Source organism: Theobroma cacao, chromosome 7, assembly GCF_000208745.1.
Source record: "Theobroma cacao cultivar B97-61/B2 chromosome 7, Criollo_cocoa_genome_V2, whole genome shotgun sequence".
In the NCBI taxonomy this organism is placed as follows: domain Eukaryota; kingdom Viridiplantae; phylum Streptophyta; class Magnoliopsida; order Malvales; family Malvaceae; genus Theobroma; species Theobroma cacao.
The window spans coordinates 19,704,472-19,724,359 of record NC_030856.1 but is presented as its reverse complement, the minus strand read 5'-3'; the positions used below and the strand labels follow the sequence as shown (position 1 = coordinate 19,724,359).

Genomic DNA, 19,888 nt, shown 5'->3' with positions numbered 1-19,888 from the left:
AACCTTTAACAATGGTTTTTCTTGGGATTAACCAAAACCCAAAACTAACTTTTCTAAAGCTAAGTTATAACCTACAACAATAACCAAGCTAACCCCGGCTTGATCAATCGCTTAGAGTGCCTCGCACACTCTAAGTAAGCAAGAAATAGATAAAATATGAAGTAAAATTGATCACTTAGTTTATCTAAGATGTACAATGTTAAGTTTAAACACTTTTTCAACGGATGGGAGTGAAATACAAGTGTATAAAGAAGGTTTTTGGTGTTTTAAGCTAAAATCACTTTGGATGACTTCTCTATATGATTTTTTACTGTTAGAGAGGCTTTAAATACTTGAAAAATCACTTCTGGCCATTGGAGACAAAAACTAGCCATTTTTAGCTGTTATTTTGTCTTTTTATGCTTAAATTTAAATGTACAAATAGTGTTTTATTAACTAGTTAAAGGTAAGTTTTAATCGATTAAGTCTTCTTTGACTTACACACTACTTCTCTATGTTAACCAATTAACAGTAGCTTTAACTAATTAATAGCTTTCTGTTTTCAATCACCTTCAAGCATTGTTTTTGGCTAACCTCTTTTCAATCAATTAATGATCCCTTTCACTTATTGAAGCTTCCTCCATTCATCCTTAATTGATTAAAATTGACTCCAACCAATTAAGAATTCTTCAACTTTAAATCTCCTAGTTTGGTGCATTGGACGATACATTTGAATTTTGGTGCTTCTTGACACATTAACTTTGACCTTTAACCAGTTAACTCCTTTCCTTTAATTGATTAAAAGGCTTTCGTTTTCCATCTAGCACTTGCTTCATTGATTAAATCTTCGGTTAACCAACTAAGACCTTTCTGTCTATCATTAGTGTAGTGCCCAAAATTACTTTAGCTGATTAAGGATTTGTATAAATAAGTTATGACTAATTTGTCTTCATTAAAGCTCTTTCGTGTTTGCTTGTTTAATCAATTAACCCATCTTACAACTGAACAAGCATCTTGACTTGCTTTCAAATACGAAATATATTAATGAATTTTTCTCGTACACACTTAAATAATATAATTAACACCAATGAATAGGAATGTTTTGTTATCAACAAAAACATACAGAGTCAACATTCTCTCTCTCTTATTTTTGATGATGACAAAACACTTCTAGATTAAGAGTGCAATATCTATATTCAATAAGAATGCTTCAAACCTTTATGCATAATGAGTTGCTCCCCCTTAGTTAATGCATCTAGTTTTCTTTAAAGATTTGCAATAAAATATTTATAATATCTACAATAGCTAAATAAGATATACAATATCCACAGTAGCTAAGCAAGATATATTGAATATCCATAATAACTAACACATAATAATCAAGAAAACCATAACTAAGCATCACACTCATAAATTAAACATAAAGACTTATCAAACTCTATTTAACTTAGTTTTCCTTTTCTCCTTTTTTGTCAGCATTAAAAAAGATATTCAAAACTCCCCCTTAATAAGTGCGTCTAGATTTTCCTTTAATCTTTAAATTAGACTTTAATGAATGGGAATCATAAGCATTCATACACCTAAGTCATATAAGCTTATAGATATAGTTCAATAACTTCAAGAGTCAAGCTTGTAACTATGTAAGAACAAATGTATGGGAGTTAAATCATTTCAAGAACTTGTCAAGTATCAATCAAATAATGTTTAAGCAAATTTGATCATTTTGTCATAATCAAAACTATAATAATTTTAAAGCTAACAGTAATGACATACAATGTGTGACATCGTACTTTCAAAACCAGAAAAAGCTCAATCTTGAACAATCTCGTTGGCAAGACTTCTTAGTAGAATTTGACTACCAGTTAGAGTATAAGCCTAATAAGACAAATTTGGTGGCAAGCACACTCAGTAGGAATAGCACATTAGCAATCGTGAGCAAAGCGTAAGGGGCGCTTTTGCTACACATCAAAAAGGGGCTACCACATGATACTATGGCACAATCATTAATGAAGTACACCAAGGATGGGAAAATCAGACAGTTTTGGATCCAATATGGTCTTTTCTACACCAAGGGTTGAGGTTATATGTGCTGTAACATAGAGGATTGCACAGAAAGATCATAACGGAGTGCCATGATTTGAGTTGGGCTAGACACCCTTGGATACACCGCACCTTGGCATTGGTAAAGGAAAGTTACTATTGGTCACATAGAGAAAATGTGGAAAGTTATGTATGCACTTGTCTAATATGCCATCAAGACAAGATGGAGCAAAAAAAGGTTGCAAGATTATGCAAGCCACTACCCATACCTAGCCGCCAATGAGAAAGCGTATGGACTTCATCATGGGAGTGCCAAAGGTAGATGGATTGGGGTGCATCATGGTCATGGTAAACAACTTCTCCAAATATGCCACTTTCATCCCTACTATTCATGAATGTCCAGCCAAGGAGGCTGCAAGACTATTCATGAGGTATGTAGTTAAATACTAAGGTGTTCCACTAACCATTCTAAGTGACAAGGATGGACAATTCATTGGGAGATTCTAGACCAAACTCTTCAAAATAATGGGGTCTAAGTTGAACTTTTCCACAAGCTTTCACCTTCAGATAAATGGGCAAACTGAGAGCATAATGCCCTGTTAGAGATGTACTTACACCATTTTGGAAACTGAATAAAGCCCTTTCAAGTTGGATAGATGTGGCACAATTTTCCCACAACTTACAAATAAGTGAGGCAATTAGGCAAAGCCCTTTCGAGTTGGTAACAAGGCAATAGCCTCACACATTGAGTATCGTAACAGCTAGCTACATTGGTCCAGTGCTTTCAACCTATAAACATGCTCAAGCTTGGTAAGAACAACTAGACTTAGCTCAAGCCTATTTACACAAAGCAACCAAGAAGATGAAAAGTGGGTTAATCAGTCTCGAAGAGATATGCATTTCGAGGTAGCCAACTTTATGATGGTAAAACTTCACTTGGTGCTCAGAAATAAAGGTCTCCACAAAGGACTAGTTTGATGCTATGAGGGACTATATCGAGTATAAAAAAAGGTCTAAAAAGTGGCATACAAGTTGGAGTTACCGCCCAAATCGAAGGTACATCTAGTTTTCCACATTAATATGTTGACGCCTTACCATGCAGATGACCATGATCCTAGTAAAAGGTAAGCCATAGAGGGCCAATAGTAATTAGGGCAACATGTGAGTGAGAAGTGGAGCAATTTTTGGCCCATAGAATGCTAAGGCAAAAGAATTATAGACCAAGGCACCAATATTTAGTGAAATAGAAAAGGCTACTAAAGAACGAGACAAGTTGGGAGTCAATGGAAGACCTATGGTAGTTCCAAGACAAGGTGGAGCTTTTCCACGAGGCAACAAAGCGTTATCGAATTGAATTAGGGAGAATGTCACAGTCCAAGAGTTCAGACCAGCCTAGGCCCAATAGGTAGGCCAAATTGCCCAAACAAACCAACAAGCCAGACAAGCTAGATATGTGTCCTCTCATTAACACTCATAATTGTTTGGTAAAAAATAAATTTTATTTTAATGCTTAAAATATAAAAAAGAGAAGTCATATATTCATATGCATTATTATTTTATTTTATGCTATTAAAATTTCTTTTCTTATTTTAAGATTTTTGAACTTTTTTAACCCCTTTTTTCTCCAAAAAAAAGAGAAAAATTTAAACTTAAATTGATTTTTGGTACTTTCAATTTTCACTGATCTGGATATTATTTTTGATACTTTGACTTACAAGACTTCTTACTGTTCCTTCAAATTTTAATTAACAATCATTAATGAACTAATAACACTTAAGCCCAAAAAAAATAAAAATTCAGACATTACTTAAATTGATTTAAGGGGTTAGAAAAATTTAAACTTATATTGATTTGTTCTGAAAAAATTATTCAGGATCAACAAAAACTAGAAGTGCAAAAAATCAAATTAAGCTTTTTTTAAAAAAAATGGAGTTAAAAGGTTCAGAAATGTTAAAATAAAAAAATTAATACTAGAAAATCAAAATAATAATGCATCTGAACATATAATTTCTCTTTTGCCCTATTTAACATTAACATAATTTTTTCCTTTTTTCCATTTTCATTTATTTTTTAAAATTACAGAAAATAGTAATGATTGAGTTGGAAAGATTTTCCTGGAATTTCTAAACTCAATTATACATATACACATGCAAGAAAAAAAAGGAAAATCGGAAGAAATTGCAACAAAAAGAAAAGGTCATATTTTTTCACTTTAAGGAATTATGTCGTTAAATTTATTTATTTTTTCATTTTTATTAATTATTAATTATTAAGATTTTTATTGGTGCGCCTAGCCACCGACAGTGGAAGGAGTGAATCGTCTCGAACGCCCGACTCTGTCAATTTTATCGAACGTAACCGCGCGACACTTGCGACGGTCTTTATTGAAGTTTCGTGGAAATAGCCTCTTTGTCAGGACCCCAATATATAAAGAGTACGGTTTACCCCAGTAGAGTTGTATAGTCAGACGAGGAAGGGAAGATTGCTACGCTTCTTCGACTGTGAAAATAAACAAAAGAATGGCGAAAGGAAAAGGCCTGCCATCAACGCTACGAAAGCATCTGGTATAGATTAAGAAACTTCATTTGCCGTACTTCTTTATACTTTTTCATCTGTTTTTTTGCCATGCATCTTCATTTACTATTTCTGTTGTTATATTAGAGAGGTGTTTGAAGAGTAGCGTCGAGACTTACTGTTAGAGGGGACCCAACTCATGAGTAGGATGGCAAAATAAACACACATCTGCCCAATTCCATCCAGATCCATCTTGATCGGATGCAGATTGGTTCGAGTTGAACTGTGAAAATCCAAGTACCTTGATCAGATATGATCTGTTAGACCACATCCCATTGCCATCTCCATCATGAATGATTCCAAATACAGAAGTAATCAAGTTGAATCTGATGAACATAGTGGAAAGTTTGAGTTGACTTGAATGCAAAACTCAAGTCTTCAAATTCGATCAGCTTGCACTAGATCGAATTTTATTTTTTCTGATACTACAATTAGCTCGAAAGATATTTCACTATGAGCTCAACGACTTATTTTTGTATTATAAATATAATTGGTATCAACGACTTATTTATGCTCAAGTCAAATATCAAAGCACTTGAACAAAATTCCATTGGTCAGCTGAGCTTGAACTTATCTCGAAAATAAACGAGTAAATTCAAGAATGTTGCCAATTGAACTTAAACAATTGATGGTAATCATTACCTTTGTTGCTTTTCTCCTTTTGGAATTAAAAAAGAAGGGAAAAGACATCACGACTATTAAGATAATTGGTTAGATTGATTGAATCGGTTACTTCAATCGTGAAACAAGCTCGGTTCTTACGTTAGATCATGTAAACGTAGTACAACCTTTAAGTTTTTTTTTTTTTTAAAATTTGGTATTAAACCAGTATTGACCTAGTTAAATGGGTTTTGACTCAATTCAAAAAAAATTAAATTAAATGAAAATCACTTAAATTTTACTAATAGGTTGAACTTTTATCTCAAGAAAGAGATAAATCTTCATAATTGTCCAGTCGAATATTATATTTGTATATATTTTTAAAATATTTATTATTTAAATGTATAATTACATATTATTTGTAAAAATACACTTTGGTAAGGCATAATACCTAAAACGAACCTTTAAACTATTTTTTTTTTGAATCAAATATATTCTTACACTTAAAAGTTAATTGTCATATTTATATTAAGTAATGCTAATATGATATATTAACATATTATAGTAGATAATGTATAGTATCTTGATGTGACATGATGACATAATCACGTAATTTTTTTACTCTTAACAATAGCATCACATTTTATTTAATGACATTCAGATAATCGTTAATTATAAGAAATTTTTAATAAAAATTAAAATATAAAAATTTAATTAAATACAATAGAAGAATAAAAATTAATTTTAATTTTTCTAATTTTTACTGAATAAAATTTTAGGCATTATACCATATGGTAACTATGCTAAGATCTTTTGGAAAAAAATGTATCCTAAACGTAATAAAAGTGGTATCCAATATGCCGGGTATGGTTCGACCATCCCCTTACTGTACTAGTCAAGAGTTTTACGGGTCCTACATAGCCCACTAAACCAAAAAACAAATCCAAATTAACCCAACGCAGTAGTGGGTAGGTTTGCGGGCTTGAGTGGGTCACAAACGAATAGACACCTCTATTATTTTACATATCAATCTTCTTTTTCAATGGAAAATCAGATCAATAATTAACTGTACTACAATAGAAGCAAGTGGAGGTATTCATGGATCATTTTAAGTTGGACTTCTAAGGTCTCATTTTTTACTCATTCATTTAACTATTATTTTATATTAATATATTTAAATTATTTTTAACATTATATTTAAATAAAACTATATTATTTATCATTAAATAAAAAAAATCTAGATTCAAGGTCTAGCCGAGACGAGTTGGACTTGCAGGCCTAGATTGATAGCTTGAATTTTAGACACTTCTAAAAGCAAGCATTGTCCTTTATATTTTAGACATTAAATAAGGTTTAAAGAGCAACGGATTAAGTATCATCAATCATGATTAGACTGAAATGAAGTCAATTGCATATAACATAAATACTTGAGACTCCAATTTTAATATTTTGATCTGAATCTTAAAATGATAGGTGAGGTTTATGAGGTCGAGAGAACTACATCTCATCGTATAATTCAAAAGCCTGGTAAAGGCTTCCTTAAATAAAAAGAAAAAAATCAATCATTCACCAAAAGTAAAAGGATCGAGATTTAGCATAACAAGTTGCCCACTACAAAAGCTACACTAACAACAGCTATACACACAGTAACATTTTTGTGTATCACTTTATAAATTAGTTTAGTTTTATATAATATAAAATATTTTTAAGAAATATTTAAATAATAAAATCATATGTAAATGAGTAAAAGACTCCAACTTGACTTTAAAAAAGATTAGTTTGAGTTAAGCTCAATTCATAGACACCTCTAATTGTAAGTAAACAATTAAGGTCAAGTTAATGAATTAATTATTTTTTTTCTTTTATTATTATTTTTTTTTTTTTGAATTTGGGGAAAAAATTTTGAACATTATTTTTTAAATAGAAAGATCATGGATCAATTAATAAATTTTTTTTTGTTTTTTATTAGCAATAAGAGTGTTGTATTTGTTTGCAGAAATCGAAAGTTCCCAAAAAGAAGCATCATTGGTCCTGGAAAAGGAAGGTTCAGGTACCGCTGCATTGCTTGATTTGCTTTCTCTTTGTCTAATGAATCTTGATTTGATCTGGTTTGGGTTCCGATTATTGTACTAATTTTAAACCATTTAACAATGGAAAGGAAAAGGAAAAGGAAACAAAATGGTTCGAAGCAGTGTTAGCCGAGACGAGGGCAGAACTGAACCACATGGAAGGGGCCGAACAGAAAGCGAAGACAAGGCTGAGAAAGCTTGAGCGAAAAAATTCAGAAATCAAGAAAGGCAATCGTCTAGCAGCAATGAACATTGCTCGGATCCAGCTTTGCATCGATGCTGTCCTTGATCTGTTGGATGGTAATTGATGGCCGTTCCCACTCTCCCAATTGTTTTCTATTCATCTAACTCATACATTGAAAAGAGTTTCCATCTTATTATTTTAATTTTAATTTTTGTCATTTTATTTGCAGATTAAATGAAGTACATTGCTGGGGTTTGCGCAACAGCCGTCCATTGGATCCATCCTTTTGCGTATTTTAATCCTTTGCTTTAGCCTATTTCTTGCTTTGTATATCATCTTTTAACAAATTTTTATGTTATTTTCAGTAGTAGTACTGTTATTTTATGTTATAATCCGCCAATTTTCAATTTCATATTTTTATCAAACTTTAATTATATCACTATTAAATTATTCTACCACATCGGCTTAGCACCATATAGCAAATTATAAAACAGAACGTTTATGGGAAAAGGAAGGCTGCCATTCTCTATTATCATGTATTTATATTACAAGTTATACAAGTGAGAAGTATTATAAATTCAAATACAGCACTCATATTATCACCGCACAACTGGAGTAATCTTGGATTTGATATGAAATTCTCACATTAGGAACTGTATCCAAGTGAGTTCAGAAATAAAAGCTGCGTTTGCTCGATATTCAACTTCTTTTGATGGATGAGCATCTGTTTTCTGCTATTTGAGAGGTCCAAGATATCGGTGTTCTGTTAGTTTTTGAATAATATTTTTCTGATGAATACGGAGCTGCTCAATGAAATTCAAGGCAATACAAAGAGGAAAACTAAATTGGGGAAGAAGACTATTTTTTTAGTAACACTTAAAAGAAGTCTTATATAAAGGCTTTTACAAAGAAGAAAACGTTGTCATGTAGTGCAACGGCCTTCGTCTTGACAAAATAAAAATGAAAAATAGACTCTAACTCAAAGTCTCCAAGGAAATAACAAACTAGAGGTTCTTTTTACATTTGAAAATTTTCAATCCCAATGCACTGACAGTCAAAATAATAGAAAAATGACAAGAATAAAAGAAAACAAAATAATAAAAAAGTAAACAGCAGCACGTTGGTTACGGAAGTTGCAAACTACACGCCATAACTTCAACAAGCTACATGCCAAGACTCCAACAAGTTCCACGCCACGACTGCTGGAAGTTACACGCCATGACTACAAGATGTTACACGCCATGACTCCAACAAACTACACGTGCAAGATGTTACATGCTGTGACTGCAACAAGCTTCCATCTTCAACACACCTTGTAGAAGCTTGAATTGCAGACTCCCACTTTAGCTCTCAAATTTTCAAACATGTCTTTATCAAGCCCTTTGGTGAAAATGTTTGCTAGTTGCTCATCTATACCGCAATGAATAACAGATATCTCACCATTTTTAACTACCTCCCTAATAGAATGATATTGAATTCTGATGTACTTAGTCCTCCCATAATCTACTAGATAGTTGATGTTGGTCAAGTAGATTGAATCACTATAGATATTGAATTTTATGTACTTTTTTTAACCTTTCTTTACTTAGTGCTCACTAACTTCAACAAGGTTTAAGCTATCCATCTTAAATCTTTCAAGCAGTTTTCATCTTCCAATGAATTCTTTTAAAAATATTTTTAAATACTATTCACGCCTTTCCGCACTTCTTTTCATACCAACAATTCCTCGGTTACTTAGAGTGTGTAAGTCACTCTAAGGGGTAGACTAAGCTTAGGAAAGTTTAAGGTTTGGAGTTTCGATTAAAAGCTCACCTTTTAAAATTTTAGTGAAAGTTGTTAATTCTACTAATTAGTGAAATTAGGTTAAAAATCATTGATTGGAAATATTAAAGTAGTGGATGTAGATCAAAGGGATCCAAATACCATAAATATTATATTTTGTCCACTCCTATTAACCCTCTTTTTACTTAGTGTTCTCTAACCTCAACAAGTTTTCAAGCTTTCCATCTCAAATCATTCAAAAGTTCTTAAACTCAAAGTATTGCCTTCTAAATATTTTTAAAAATGCTATTCACTCTCGTCTAACACCTTTTTTAAGAACCAACATAGATGTCACTCTTTTTATTGAGTTGTACTCTGCTATCATTGTCTCTATTTGTTTAACTAATAGGATTATCAAACTTTGTTTTATACCTTGTAATTATAAGTATTCATACTTTATTATTTGGTCACGAGATGACATATTACCCTGTCTCTTTTTAAATGTACTTTTGTTTTGAATATTGAGCATAAGGTAGTGCATTTGAACTCTAAATATATACATACATGCATGCATACATGGAGATGCGTCTTATGGTTTAAATTCCGTTATTTGAATTTTGTCAGTTATTTTAAGGCTTGTTTGGGTCTAGTGACTTTTTCCCATTAGACCCTTGCTTCGGTCATGACCCCAAAATTGGGATGTGACACTTTTATCATTAGCTAATCCTTTATCTAGTTTAGATTTGAAATCGTGTTTCCTTCCAATATATAATTCATCAAATTAAAAAAACATTTTTATTAATTATTACTTGTAAACTTACTAATTAGTTAGTGTCACTTAAACTCATTTGGCATTCTAATAATTTGAGAAATGAACATCTAAAACTCAAAATGATCCAAAACCAATTTGAACTCAAGATATTATTCTAAACAAAAAATAATTTGAACTCAAATCTATAATAATTTTACAAACCCAAATTCATTTTGAAACTAAAAATAAGTTTTAACTCTCATTTTACTTGTCAATCTTTGACTTTTAGGATTAAGAAAAACATTTTGCTTTCAATGCATTTTATATTAAAATTTTTTAATCTTTTTATGAAATTGATGCTTATTGGTTTTTAATGTCCAAAAGTAAAAAAAAATCATGAAAAATAACTTTAAATATATATAAAAATAAGGATATTAGAGTTTTGAGAAATCCAAGAAAAGAAAGATGGATAAAAGGAAGACAAAGTTAGTATAAATATTTCTTACATTCCAACCAAATAGAATATCCATTTTTCTTTTTTTGGATCATTTCACAATTACGTCTATTTTTCCTTTTTTTTTTAATTTACAACTCTTACTTTTTCTATATTCTATAGTAATTTTTAATAATTATTTTTACGTTTTGATACCAAAATTACATTTTATCAATGTTATAATTTTTGAAAGCAATATCAAAACCATTATAAATTAAAGGGGTTTCCCTAATCTCCATGTCGAGGCAGACATAAAGGTGTAATGGACCGGCCTTTTCCTTTTAAGAACCGAGTCCAAGCTTGACCCAATTTATCTATTTAATTATTAGTAAAATATTGTTTTTATACAATATTTATATTTTACATTTATCCCTAAAACTGAAATTAAGTAAAAATATATATTATTTAACAATCTAATTAAGCTGGAGCCTAAAATTGTTTGTCCAAATTCACATGTATTGGGTTAAACAGTAAAGATCAAATTCATTACTATTTAATTCTTCAATAAAGAATGATGTGACATTTACCAAACTAAAAGTACTATCTTGCTATTAAAAAGAAAAAAAGCAACCCCCTTGTGCCCAATGAAGTTTGGCCCACAACTCCACTTGAAATGAGCAAAATTACGTACTATGCGGAACTTTCTGCTTGGTCGGTCGACCCTTGTGAGTATCGAACGGAAAAGCGCTCGATACGAGCGAGAGTCCCAGTTGTCGTTTGTTCAACAATCTCTTTGAAAAGCGTCCGACTGAAAGGTCTTCGCTTGCCTTGTTCTCTTGTTCATGAACATGACTTAGCAGGTAGAGCTGGTAATAGAAATGAACATCATGGAACAGTCTAAAAGTTGCCCAATCAGGGAGGTGAATGGTCTTGCGGTAGAGATCATTGCTGGAAGAAAACTTTGCGTGTGAACACAAGTCTCAATATCTGCTCACTCTGCTCCCAGATTATTCACTTCTCTGATTTGGGCGATTTTAATTGTTTGTGCTGTTCCATGTGGTTCATTTCTTCTGCCAGCTCTGCTCGAAACTCCTTTTCCTTCTCATGTTTGAATCAGAGTTCAAAGCAATGCAGGGACAATATATCCCTTGTTTCTTCGACTTAAGATTTGGTATCAATCTTTCATTAGAGATGGCAAAAGAACTCCTACTTTGACTTAGATCTGTTGTCTTGCCTTTTGCAACTTTTTCCATAACTTACTCATTCGGTGCCATTTTTTATTTGTTTTTCTCCTTTGAATGTCTCCAATTATATTTTTCTTATTTGAACACTTAATATTTTTATTTTTTTTACATTTCAAATTTATCTTTTATGAATTTTTAATTTCTTTTGCATTAAAAAATAAGATAAATCACCTTACATCCTTAACTTTTGACTATAAGTCAATTTTAATGCATTAATATTGAAAGTAAATAATCAATCCCAAAACAATATATGTGATTGAACACATAATCGTACGGTTATTTTATTGTTTAAATTTCAGTTTTTTCAATGATGTAATATGAATTTCATATCGGGTATAGGAGGGGAACAGATTTGTGATGAGAGTCCGACGGCCATGATGGAAGGTGCCGTAGATGTGGAGAAATTTATGTTAGGTCGAATGTTTATCTAAAGATGACGAGTCAAGTTGGAGCGAGTCATCATGATAAAGCTCGGGAAGCCAACTAGGTCTGGAAATGCCACTCTTCTCATTTCAAGTCTTTTCTTTTGCTTTGAATATTTGACTCAATAGGTCATTCATATGTATTACTGCATTAAACTTGCCTAAAGATATCGTATATTTACAAAACAACTCAACAAGATAATACTTTCGAGATATTTTGAACTGCCTGGAAAATAGTGTACCAGAAAAGTAGAAAAAAAACAGCATCTCGAAACTCAAATAAAAAAAAAAATCAAGCAAGGATGGTTTAGTAACTTCAAAAGCTTAAAATTAAATATTTTAAATAATTAAATAATTCTTATTTTAAAGAAAGGCTTCAATCTATCATCTGTTAGAGGCTGAATACATAGACAGTTTTAATTTGTGACAATGGGACTTTGGTATGTAATCAAGAAAAGGGGTCATGATTTGTGATTTATTGAAATCATTATTAAAGATAACTGATAATTTGCTTGTTTGTATAAAGTAAATCCGATCAAACACCAAAACAAGTGATCTTATAAAGGTTTCGATTTTTTATGTTTATTTTTGTTGCGCTATTCAATTTTAATTATTAATTTTTGAATTTCATTCTTTTCTTTGAGCACGATTGAAATCTAGCAATTTGGATTTCATTCCTAAATTATCTTAATTTTTTTAAAGATAAATTGGATGACTCATACATAAATCTTGATTGGTCAAATTTGAGTTTAATTTATTTAGAGATAAAGATGATTCATTTAGATTTAATTGACCAAATCATATGTATTTATATTAAACTAGTTAATGAAATTAATAATTTTACAATTAATTATATGAGTAACATAAATAATGTTGTCAAATTCATATAGTGGTATATGATTGATACTTAAAACAATTCTTAATTTACTAATTTTGAAAAAATATGACATCTTATAATTGAAAGAAATCTTTCTCTTTCTACAAAGGGAAAAAAACGGAATTACCAAAGAAACTAAGAAGCGTAGTTTATATCTCCATGTATTTGTGGACGTTGAGCTGTTGGGAATTCGATATTAAGGTATAATTTTCATTTCTTGTGATCTTCTGACCCACATTTCAATGCTCCTAAGAGTATCAGCATATCCAAAGAAACCAAAATCTCGACTCTTTGTCATGCTAGAAAAATGTTGAAACTCAAAATTTAATACTGTCTTGAGTGCATCAAAGGAAGTGATCATATCCTCTATTTTGGTCCTAAAGAGCCCATTGTCTTCCACAATCTGATCCCAAACTGAAGCATTCTTCTTCATTATCTCAACCACATCAAACTTTTCCTTTCCATCAAACTGGACAAACTGTACATTGAAAACCTTGGACAACTCCTTCCAGAAGCTTTTCCATGTAAAAACATCGCCATTAGTGCAATTGAAGGCTTGATTCTTAGCCTTCTCCGAGACTGCTGCCCAGATGTGTTGCTCTGCAAGCACTCCTGCATCGGACGCATCGCAGAAATGCTCCCATGTGTATCGATTGCCAGGGAATCGAAATGGCAAGCCTTGGTTCTTACAAATATTGGCATAAACTGCCAAACAAAGCAATGAATTGTAAACACTCCTCGAAGAAGCACCGATTATTATAGATGAACGAAGGACAGAATATGAGAAAGATGGTGTATACGAAGCCAAAAGATCTTCCAGAGCATAATAGAAATTGGGGTAAGGTAGCCTTGGCATGTCCTCTTGGAATGGTGGGTCGTGAGGGAGAAGCTGGATTCCAAGTGAAGTATCAAAGATTGGACCCATGTACTGCTTGGTTCCTGTTTGCAAGGTAACACGACAGAGCCGGGGAGATGTACCTGATTTGAGAACATCAAGAACGTTTTTTAGCATAGCTGAATTGATAGAGACGTTTGCTTCTTCATTTTCACGAACTTGGATTGCGACCCAGAAGACGTGCGTTACTTCATTGGAGATTGGCGAGAGGTTTTTGATTGTGTCGTCGAGGTTTGAGGCGTCAAATGAGAGGTAGTGGTCAACAAACGTGGAAGGAAACCAGCTTGGCTTAGATCTTCTGGCTGTGCCGTATACTTTCCATGGACCGCCAAGCGCTGTTGGCTTTTTCAGAGCCTCTGACAAGCTCAAACCTGCCATACCTGTGACACCGACGACCAGGGCTACGGAAGGGTTGGGAATCTTCGCCATTATAGATGTTCAGATGAGCTGGATAGAAGCAAGATGGCACTGTAGGTAGAGATTAGCTTTGCTAGGTATAGCTGAAAAGTTGAAGGATGGGTGGAATGAGTGGAAAAGAACAAAGAAAATGAGTGCTTTTGTGCGCTGGATTCGACAGAAAATGAGTGTTTTATCTTATAGATAAGGGAAGACAAAATCAATCGGTCTTTTGACAAGACACGTAAATCTTATCCTCTTCTAAGCCTTTGTCGAACCCATACCGATCTTGGACCACAAAAACAAATATCATTAGCACTGTAGCACATGGGAAAGGATAACGCACCTAAGAAATTATATGATATGTTTAAATATAATGACGCAATCAACAAATGCCTGTAAGGATAAATTCTGATTGCAAAAGTTGTACTCTTCCCCTTCGAACTGCCAACCATCTTCAGAAATCAACAAAAAAGAGCTATACCTTGTAACACAAACCCATTTCACACTCTCCAAAAACCCATTCAATGCAGCAAATGAACGCATTCTGAATGGAAAGAAAAAAATAAAAACAAGAAGAAAACATTGAACATAAAGACTATGTTTGGCTTCGGTTTTTTTTTTTAATTTAAAAATTATTATAATTTTGTTATAAAAATTAATATTGTTAAAATTAAATTAAAACTATTTGATAAATATTTATTTTTATAAATTCTTTTATAAATATTTAATAATAATTTTTTATTAATTATGAATTTTTTTATTTATAATAAAAAAATTAATTTTATTTTTTTATCTATTTAAAACGATTTTTCGAAAATATAATGAATGAGGGGTGATTTGTAAAAACGTCTTATAGCACTTTCTCGAACAAAAACGTCTTACTAACACGGCTTTACTTTCTTTTTTTTCTTGTTCATGAAGCTCACTTAGCAGATAGAGCTGGTAATAGAAATGAACATGATGGAATAGTCGAAAATTTGCCCAATCAGGGAGGTGAATGGTCTTGCGGTAGAGTTCATTGCTGGAAGAAAACTTTGCGTGTGAACACAAGTCTCAATATCTGCTCACTCTGCTCCCAGATTATTCACTTCTCTGATTTGGGCGATTTTAATTGTTTGTGCTGTTCCATGTGGTTCATTTCTTCTGCCAGCTCTGCTCGAAACTCCTTTTCCTTCTCATGTTTAAGTCAGAGTTCCAAGCAATGCAGGAACAAGATTTCCTTTGTTTCTTCGACTTTCTCGAGCTTTAAACAAGTAAGAGAAACAACATTCTCTAGTCAAATTTCTCTGTTTCTCTATATGGAATTTCAGATTTCCTAGTCCGTTTTGCTGTTTTATATGTTTGCACAAGTTTCTTCTTGCACACAACTTTGGATTTGAGCACAAGTCACTCGCTTGAAGGCCAGTGGAAATCCAAGCAACTACTGAAAGCTTGTAACACAATCCCTGAGACATGCCAACTGTAATCCCTGAGACGCAATCCACAAATGCCCGTAAGGATAAATTCTGATTGCAAAAGTTGTACTCTTCCCCTCTGACCTGCCAACCATCTTCACAAATCAACAAACAACAGCTATACCTTGTAACACAAACCCATTTCACACTCTCCAAAAACCTATTCAATGCAGCACATGAACGCATTCTCAATGTAAAGTAAAAAACAAAAACAAGAAGAAAACATTGAACATAAAGGCTATGTTTGGCCTCGGTTTTTTTTTTAATTTAAAGATTATTATGAATTTTTTATAAAAAATAATAATTTTTAAAATTAAACTAAAATTATTTAATAAATTTATTTTTATAAATTTTTTTACAGACATTTAATAAATAACTTTCATTAATCACGAGTTACTTTATTTACAATAAAAAAGTTAATTTTGTTTTGTTATATATTTAAAACGATTTTTTATAAATATAATAGATAATGGGTGATTTATAGAGAGGAGGATTGTTTTGTTATATATTTAAAACGATTTTTTATAAATATAATAGATAATGGGTGATTTATAGAGAGGAGGATTGACATAGAACGTATAGTAAATAATTTTTTAGAGCAGACTAAACGTCAAAGTCAAAACGAAAAGTTCAAAAGTCATAATGGGCATGTTCATAATTTTAATATTTTTTATGTTAGTTAAGAGTCTATATAGGAATTATAGGTATAATGGAATTTCTCTTTTATTTAATTACTTGTACTAGGACTTTAAGATAGTCATATTCTAATTATAAATAGAGCATTTATTTTATTTAAATCTTTTATTAACTACTTTAGTTGTACTAGATAATTAAAAGTAGAGTTTTATTAGGATTTGGGCCTATAATGCTATAAATAAGACTTTTATGCTTAGTTTTTTGAATAATCCAATAACATTTCTGAGTTCTTCTTTTAAACTTGAGTTTAAGTTTCAACATTTGAAACTTCGTTATTAACCTTAAAGGCTCAGTCAAGTGCTAGGCATTTGTTTTCATGCTAACTCACTACGTCAATTGGAATCAGAACAAGAAAAACTTACCCAATCTAATGGCAAGTGACCTAGTTATGGTAGGCGACTGTTCTCATGGTGAAGATCAGGGAGTTGAGACCTTGCGATCTGCAGTGCAAATCTACAGTGCAAGATCAAGTGGTGGCATTAAGGGCTTTGAAGCAATGAATGGATCTCAAACTCTAGCGTTTGAAACAACTTTTTAAAGAAATTACAGATTGACTTGATGCTCTGGGCATAGATGGCAACAAAAATCGGAATGATGAAAGGCCATGTATCGAAGATGATGCAGCTTACGGACAACTTGTAGGCAAACTTGTTCCTACAAATGGCCGTAGACAACAGGTCTACATGAAAGATTCAGACGAAGAAGATGATTATTTTGAAGAATTTGTGAGGTACGCAATATATAAAAGGAATAATTATGGTGGTCGAGATATCTGCGATTTAAAATTAAAGGTAGATATTCCTTACTTTAATGGGAGTTTGAATATTAAAGATTTTTTAGATTGGATAGCGAAAATAGATAGTTTTTTTGAATATATGAAAATTCCAAAAAGAAAAAAAGTAAGACTTGTCGCTTGTAAATTGAAAAGTGGGGCTTCTGCATGGTGGGAAAGATTGCAGTCCAAAAGGAATTGTGAGAGGAAAGCACTAGATAGAACTTGGTATAGGATGAAGCAGTTGTTACAAAATGATTTTCTTCCTCCTAATTATGAGTAGATTTTTTTCCAACAGTACCAAAGGTGCCATCAAGGTTTAAAAAACTATATATGAGTATATTGTAGAATTTACGAGACTAGCAAAAAGGAATGACTTGAGGAAAACTGAACCGCAACAAGTTGTTAGGTATCTGAAAAGGTTAAAGCGAATTATTAAAGACAAGATAAGGGTACAGGTATTACGAAATTTATCTGAAGCAAAAAATATTGCTTTAAAGACTGAACTGATGTTACGAGTGTCGTAACGTGCGAGTCCAAGAACCCAACCGCTAGACGTGATGAAAACACTAGGAGTCGCCACCAATCTTTTTTCTAGGTGTGATTGGCCACCTGTTGACTCGATTCTAATCGACGAAATCTTAAATTAATTCTAAGCCCGTCGAGAGAATCTTAAACTGGTCTACGTCTTTTAGAGTTAGGTTCGGGAGTGCGGTTACACTCGGAGAAGGATTAGCATCCTTAGAACGCCCGTTCCATGAATGGTACCATTTGGTTTCTAGATCATCCAATTGAGCTTTAACCTTTAAACTTATCATGTTTCCTTAGCTATTATTCACTTATTTTATCTCCTATTTTATTAAATTATTTTATTTGATTCTAAAGTGAATGTGAATATGAGGCACTATGAAATGCATGGCGTGAGACAAAAAAATGTCGGATGAATAACCATTTATCGAGGACGTTCTCCCGGATCTACCCATCATATTGGTGGGATCCGGGGGGGTATTCTTTCACCTAGGGAGTTATTCGAGAAATTGGCTTTCGCAAATTTGACGAATAAATCCCATCATCGGGGTTATCGCATGTTTTTTTTTTAGAAAAAATATTTTCATGAATATGAACCTATTACAAGCAAAAGCTTTTTTATTAAAGATATTTCTCGAGCCTTCCCATCATACTAGTGGGACTCGAGAACATCCTTTCACCTAGGGAACTTTTCAAAAGAAACTCGCCTTCGCAAGATCTTTGGAAAATCCCATCATCAGGACTTATGCTCGTGAACAAAAATATCTACATGCCATGGTATGCATGATGCAATAGAAATCTATACTAGGTTTATGAAGTTTACTATTATTATTATTTTTATTTTATATTGATTATTTATTATTTTTTATTATTATTTTAGTTCTCCTATATCTTCCTCACTATATCTTATGGATTTTCTTTCTCTATATTTCCCTTTTTGTAATTAGATATATTATAAATTATTTATGATTCTATGTTATTTAAGTGAACAAATTTTTTTTATGTAGATAATCTTTCATCCAAATCTAGTGCATGATACCTTATTATATATATATATTTTAATTTAATTTTTCCTTGTTTTTATTATCTATCTTATTTCCTTTATATAATACTTATTAATCTATTAAAATATATTTTATGCCACAAAATATTTAAATTTACATTTTAAACTACTTATTGTTTTGAATTTTCCATCATTAACTATTTTAGTTATTCATCTATTTATTTATTGTTATGGGTATTAACATTTTCACAATTTTTGTTTTTATCTTTGGACGACTTAAATGTATCATCTATTCTTTTATATATATGCCATATTTGTATTTTTTGACTAATTTATTATGTAGTAAAAATTTTATTTACTTAAAATAAAGATCTTTGAACCTCAAAATCGAGGCCCTCCAATCGTACTGGTGGAGCCTTAATTTGGATTTCGAACCTAGAAAAAATTAGCTCGGGATTATGACTCATCGCGTCCCGATCAATCATCCCACCATTAGTACTATTATGATTAACTTTATGGTATCTTCAAGATTCAATTTATACCCTCATATTAATTAATATTGACCCCATAAGATGAATTTTATTATTATTATTTTTTATTTTTTATTTACTATCATTATTTATATACTATTTTTTTTACCTCACCATTTTAACCCTTGTAGACAATCATTTACTTTTTCTTTTATATTATTATCATATTTTTTATATATTTTTCCATTTCACTTATTTATTTATTTATTTTCATTAATCATTTACTCACTCCTATATCCTTTTTTATTTTTTTTCTTTTTCTTTTTGTCCTTCTTTTTATTTATTTCTTTCTAAGTAAAGTTAAATCCATCACTATAAGTATTCCTTATTTAGACATCTATTTTTTCTGTTTTATATACATGCTTCATTTGCCAAGACTTATATATTTTAAATAAATATTCTCCTAAATTTAAATATTTTCTATAACTAAACATATTCTATTATTATTATCTTATCATATTTTTACCTTATTGCTTTTGCTATTATCATTTTATTTGTTTTTCTGTTCATATTAATTTCCAAACTCTAAAAAATATTACCTAGCAATTTTAGAATATTATGTCAAAATAATCTAGAATCAACCTTACATTATCAAGTAATAAAATTTTAAGCAGATAAGGCTAGCTAGACCCAAGCAGATTAAACCACCACAACCCAAATCATCATGGACCCATCAA

At 31.6% G+C, this 19,888-nt stretch overlaps 2 protein-coding genes and 1 long non-coding RNA gene across 5 annotated transcripts; 2 read left to right on the top strand and 1 right to left on the bottom strand.

Moving 5' to 3' along the window:
- Nucleotides 4,313–7,946, top strand: LOC18594818. Of its 3 annotated transcripts, none has more exons than XM_007022462.2 (4): nt 4,313–4,583; nt 7,190–7,243; nt 7,352–7,562; nt 7,676–7,946. In XM_007022462.2, exons 1-4 carry the CDS (start codon nt 4,539–4,541, stop codon nt 7,678–7,680), a joined length of 315 nt encoding a protein of 104 aa, XP_007022524.2. In that variant the 5' UTR covers nt 4,313–4,538; the 3' UTR covers nt 7,681–7,946. The 3 variants fall into 3 exon arrangements, 2 of the variants coding, with proteins under 2 accessions (XP_007022524.2, XP_017980042.1); XM_018124553.1 differs by having other exon boundaries at nt 4,314–4,583; nt 7,358–7,562; nt 7,676–7,945; XR_001928686.1 differs by lacking the exons at nt 7,190–7,243; nt 7,352–7,562; nt 7,676–7,946 and adding an exon at nt 4,681–5,046 and having other exon boundaries at nt 4,350–4,583.
- Nucleotides 11,019–12,270, top strand: LOC18594817. The gene is made up of 2 exons (XR_001928693.1): nt 11,019–11,562; nt 11,975–12,270. It is a non-coding gene; the product is annotated as an uncharacterized LOC18594817 (long non-coding RNA).
- Nucleotides 12,958–14,526, bottom strand: LOC18594816 (3-oxo-Delta(4,5)-steroid 5-beta-reductase). Its single transcript, XM_018124539.1, has one exon. The coding sequence runs from the start codon at nt 14,256–14,258 to the stop codon at nt 13,131–13,133; it is 1,128 nt and encodes a 375-aa protein (XP_017980028.1). The 5' UTR covers nt 14,259–14,526; the 3' UTR covers nt 12,958–13,130.

Bases quoted from the DNA above. Each gene is read 5' to 3' on its own strand.
- LOC18594818 (XM_007022462.2), top strand. From the start codon at position 4,539: ATGGCGAAAGGAAAAGGCCTGCCATCAACGCTACGAAAGCATCTG. The intron at 4,584-7,189 runs GTATAGATTAAG...ATTTGTTTGCAG, and splicing joins CAACGCTACGAAAGCATCTG to AAATCGAAAGTTCCCAAAAA. The intron at 7,244-7,351 runs GTACCGCTGCAT...AACAATGGAAAG, and splicing joins CCTGGAAAAGGAAGGTTCAG to GAAAAGGAAAAGGAAACAAA.
- LOC18594816 (XM_018124539.1), bottom strand. From the start codon at position 14,258: ATGGCGAAGATTCCCAACCCTTCCGTAGCCCTGGTCGTCGGTGTCACA.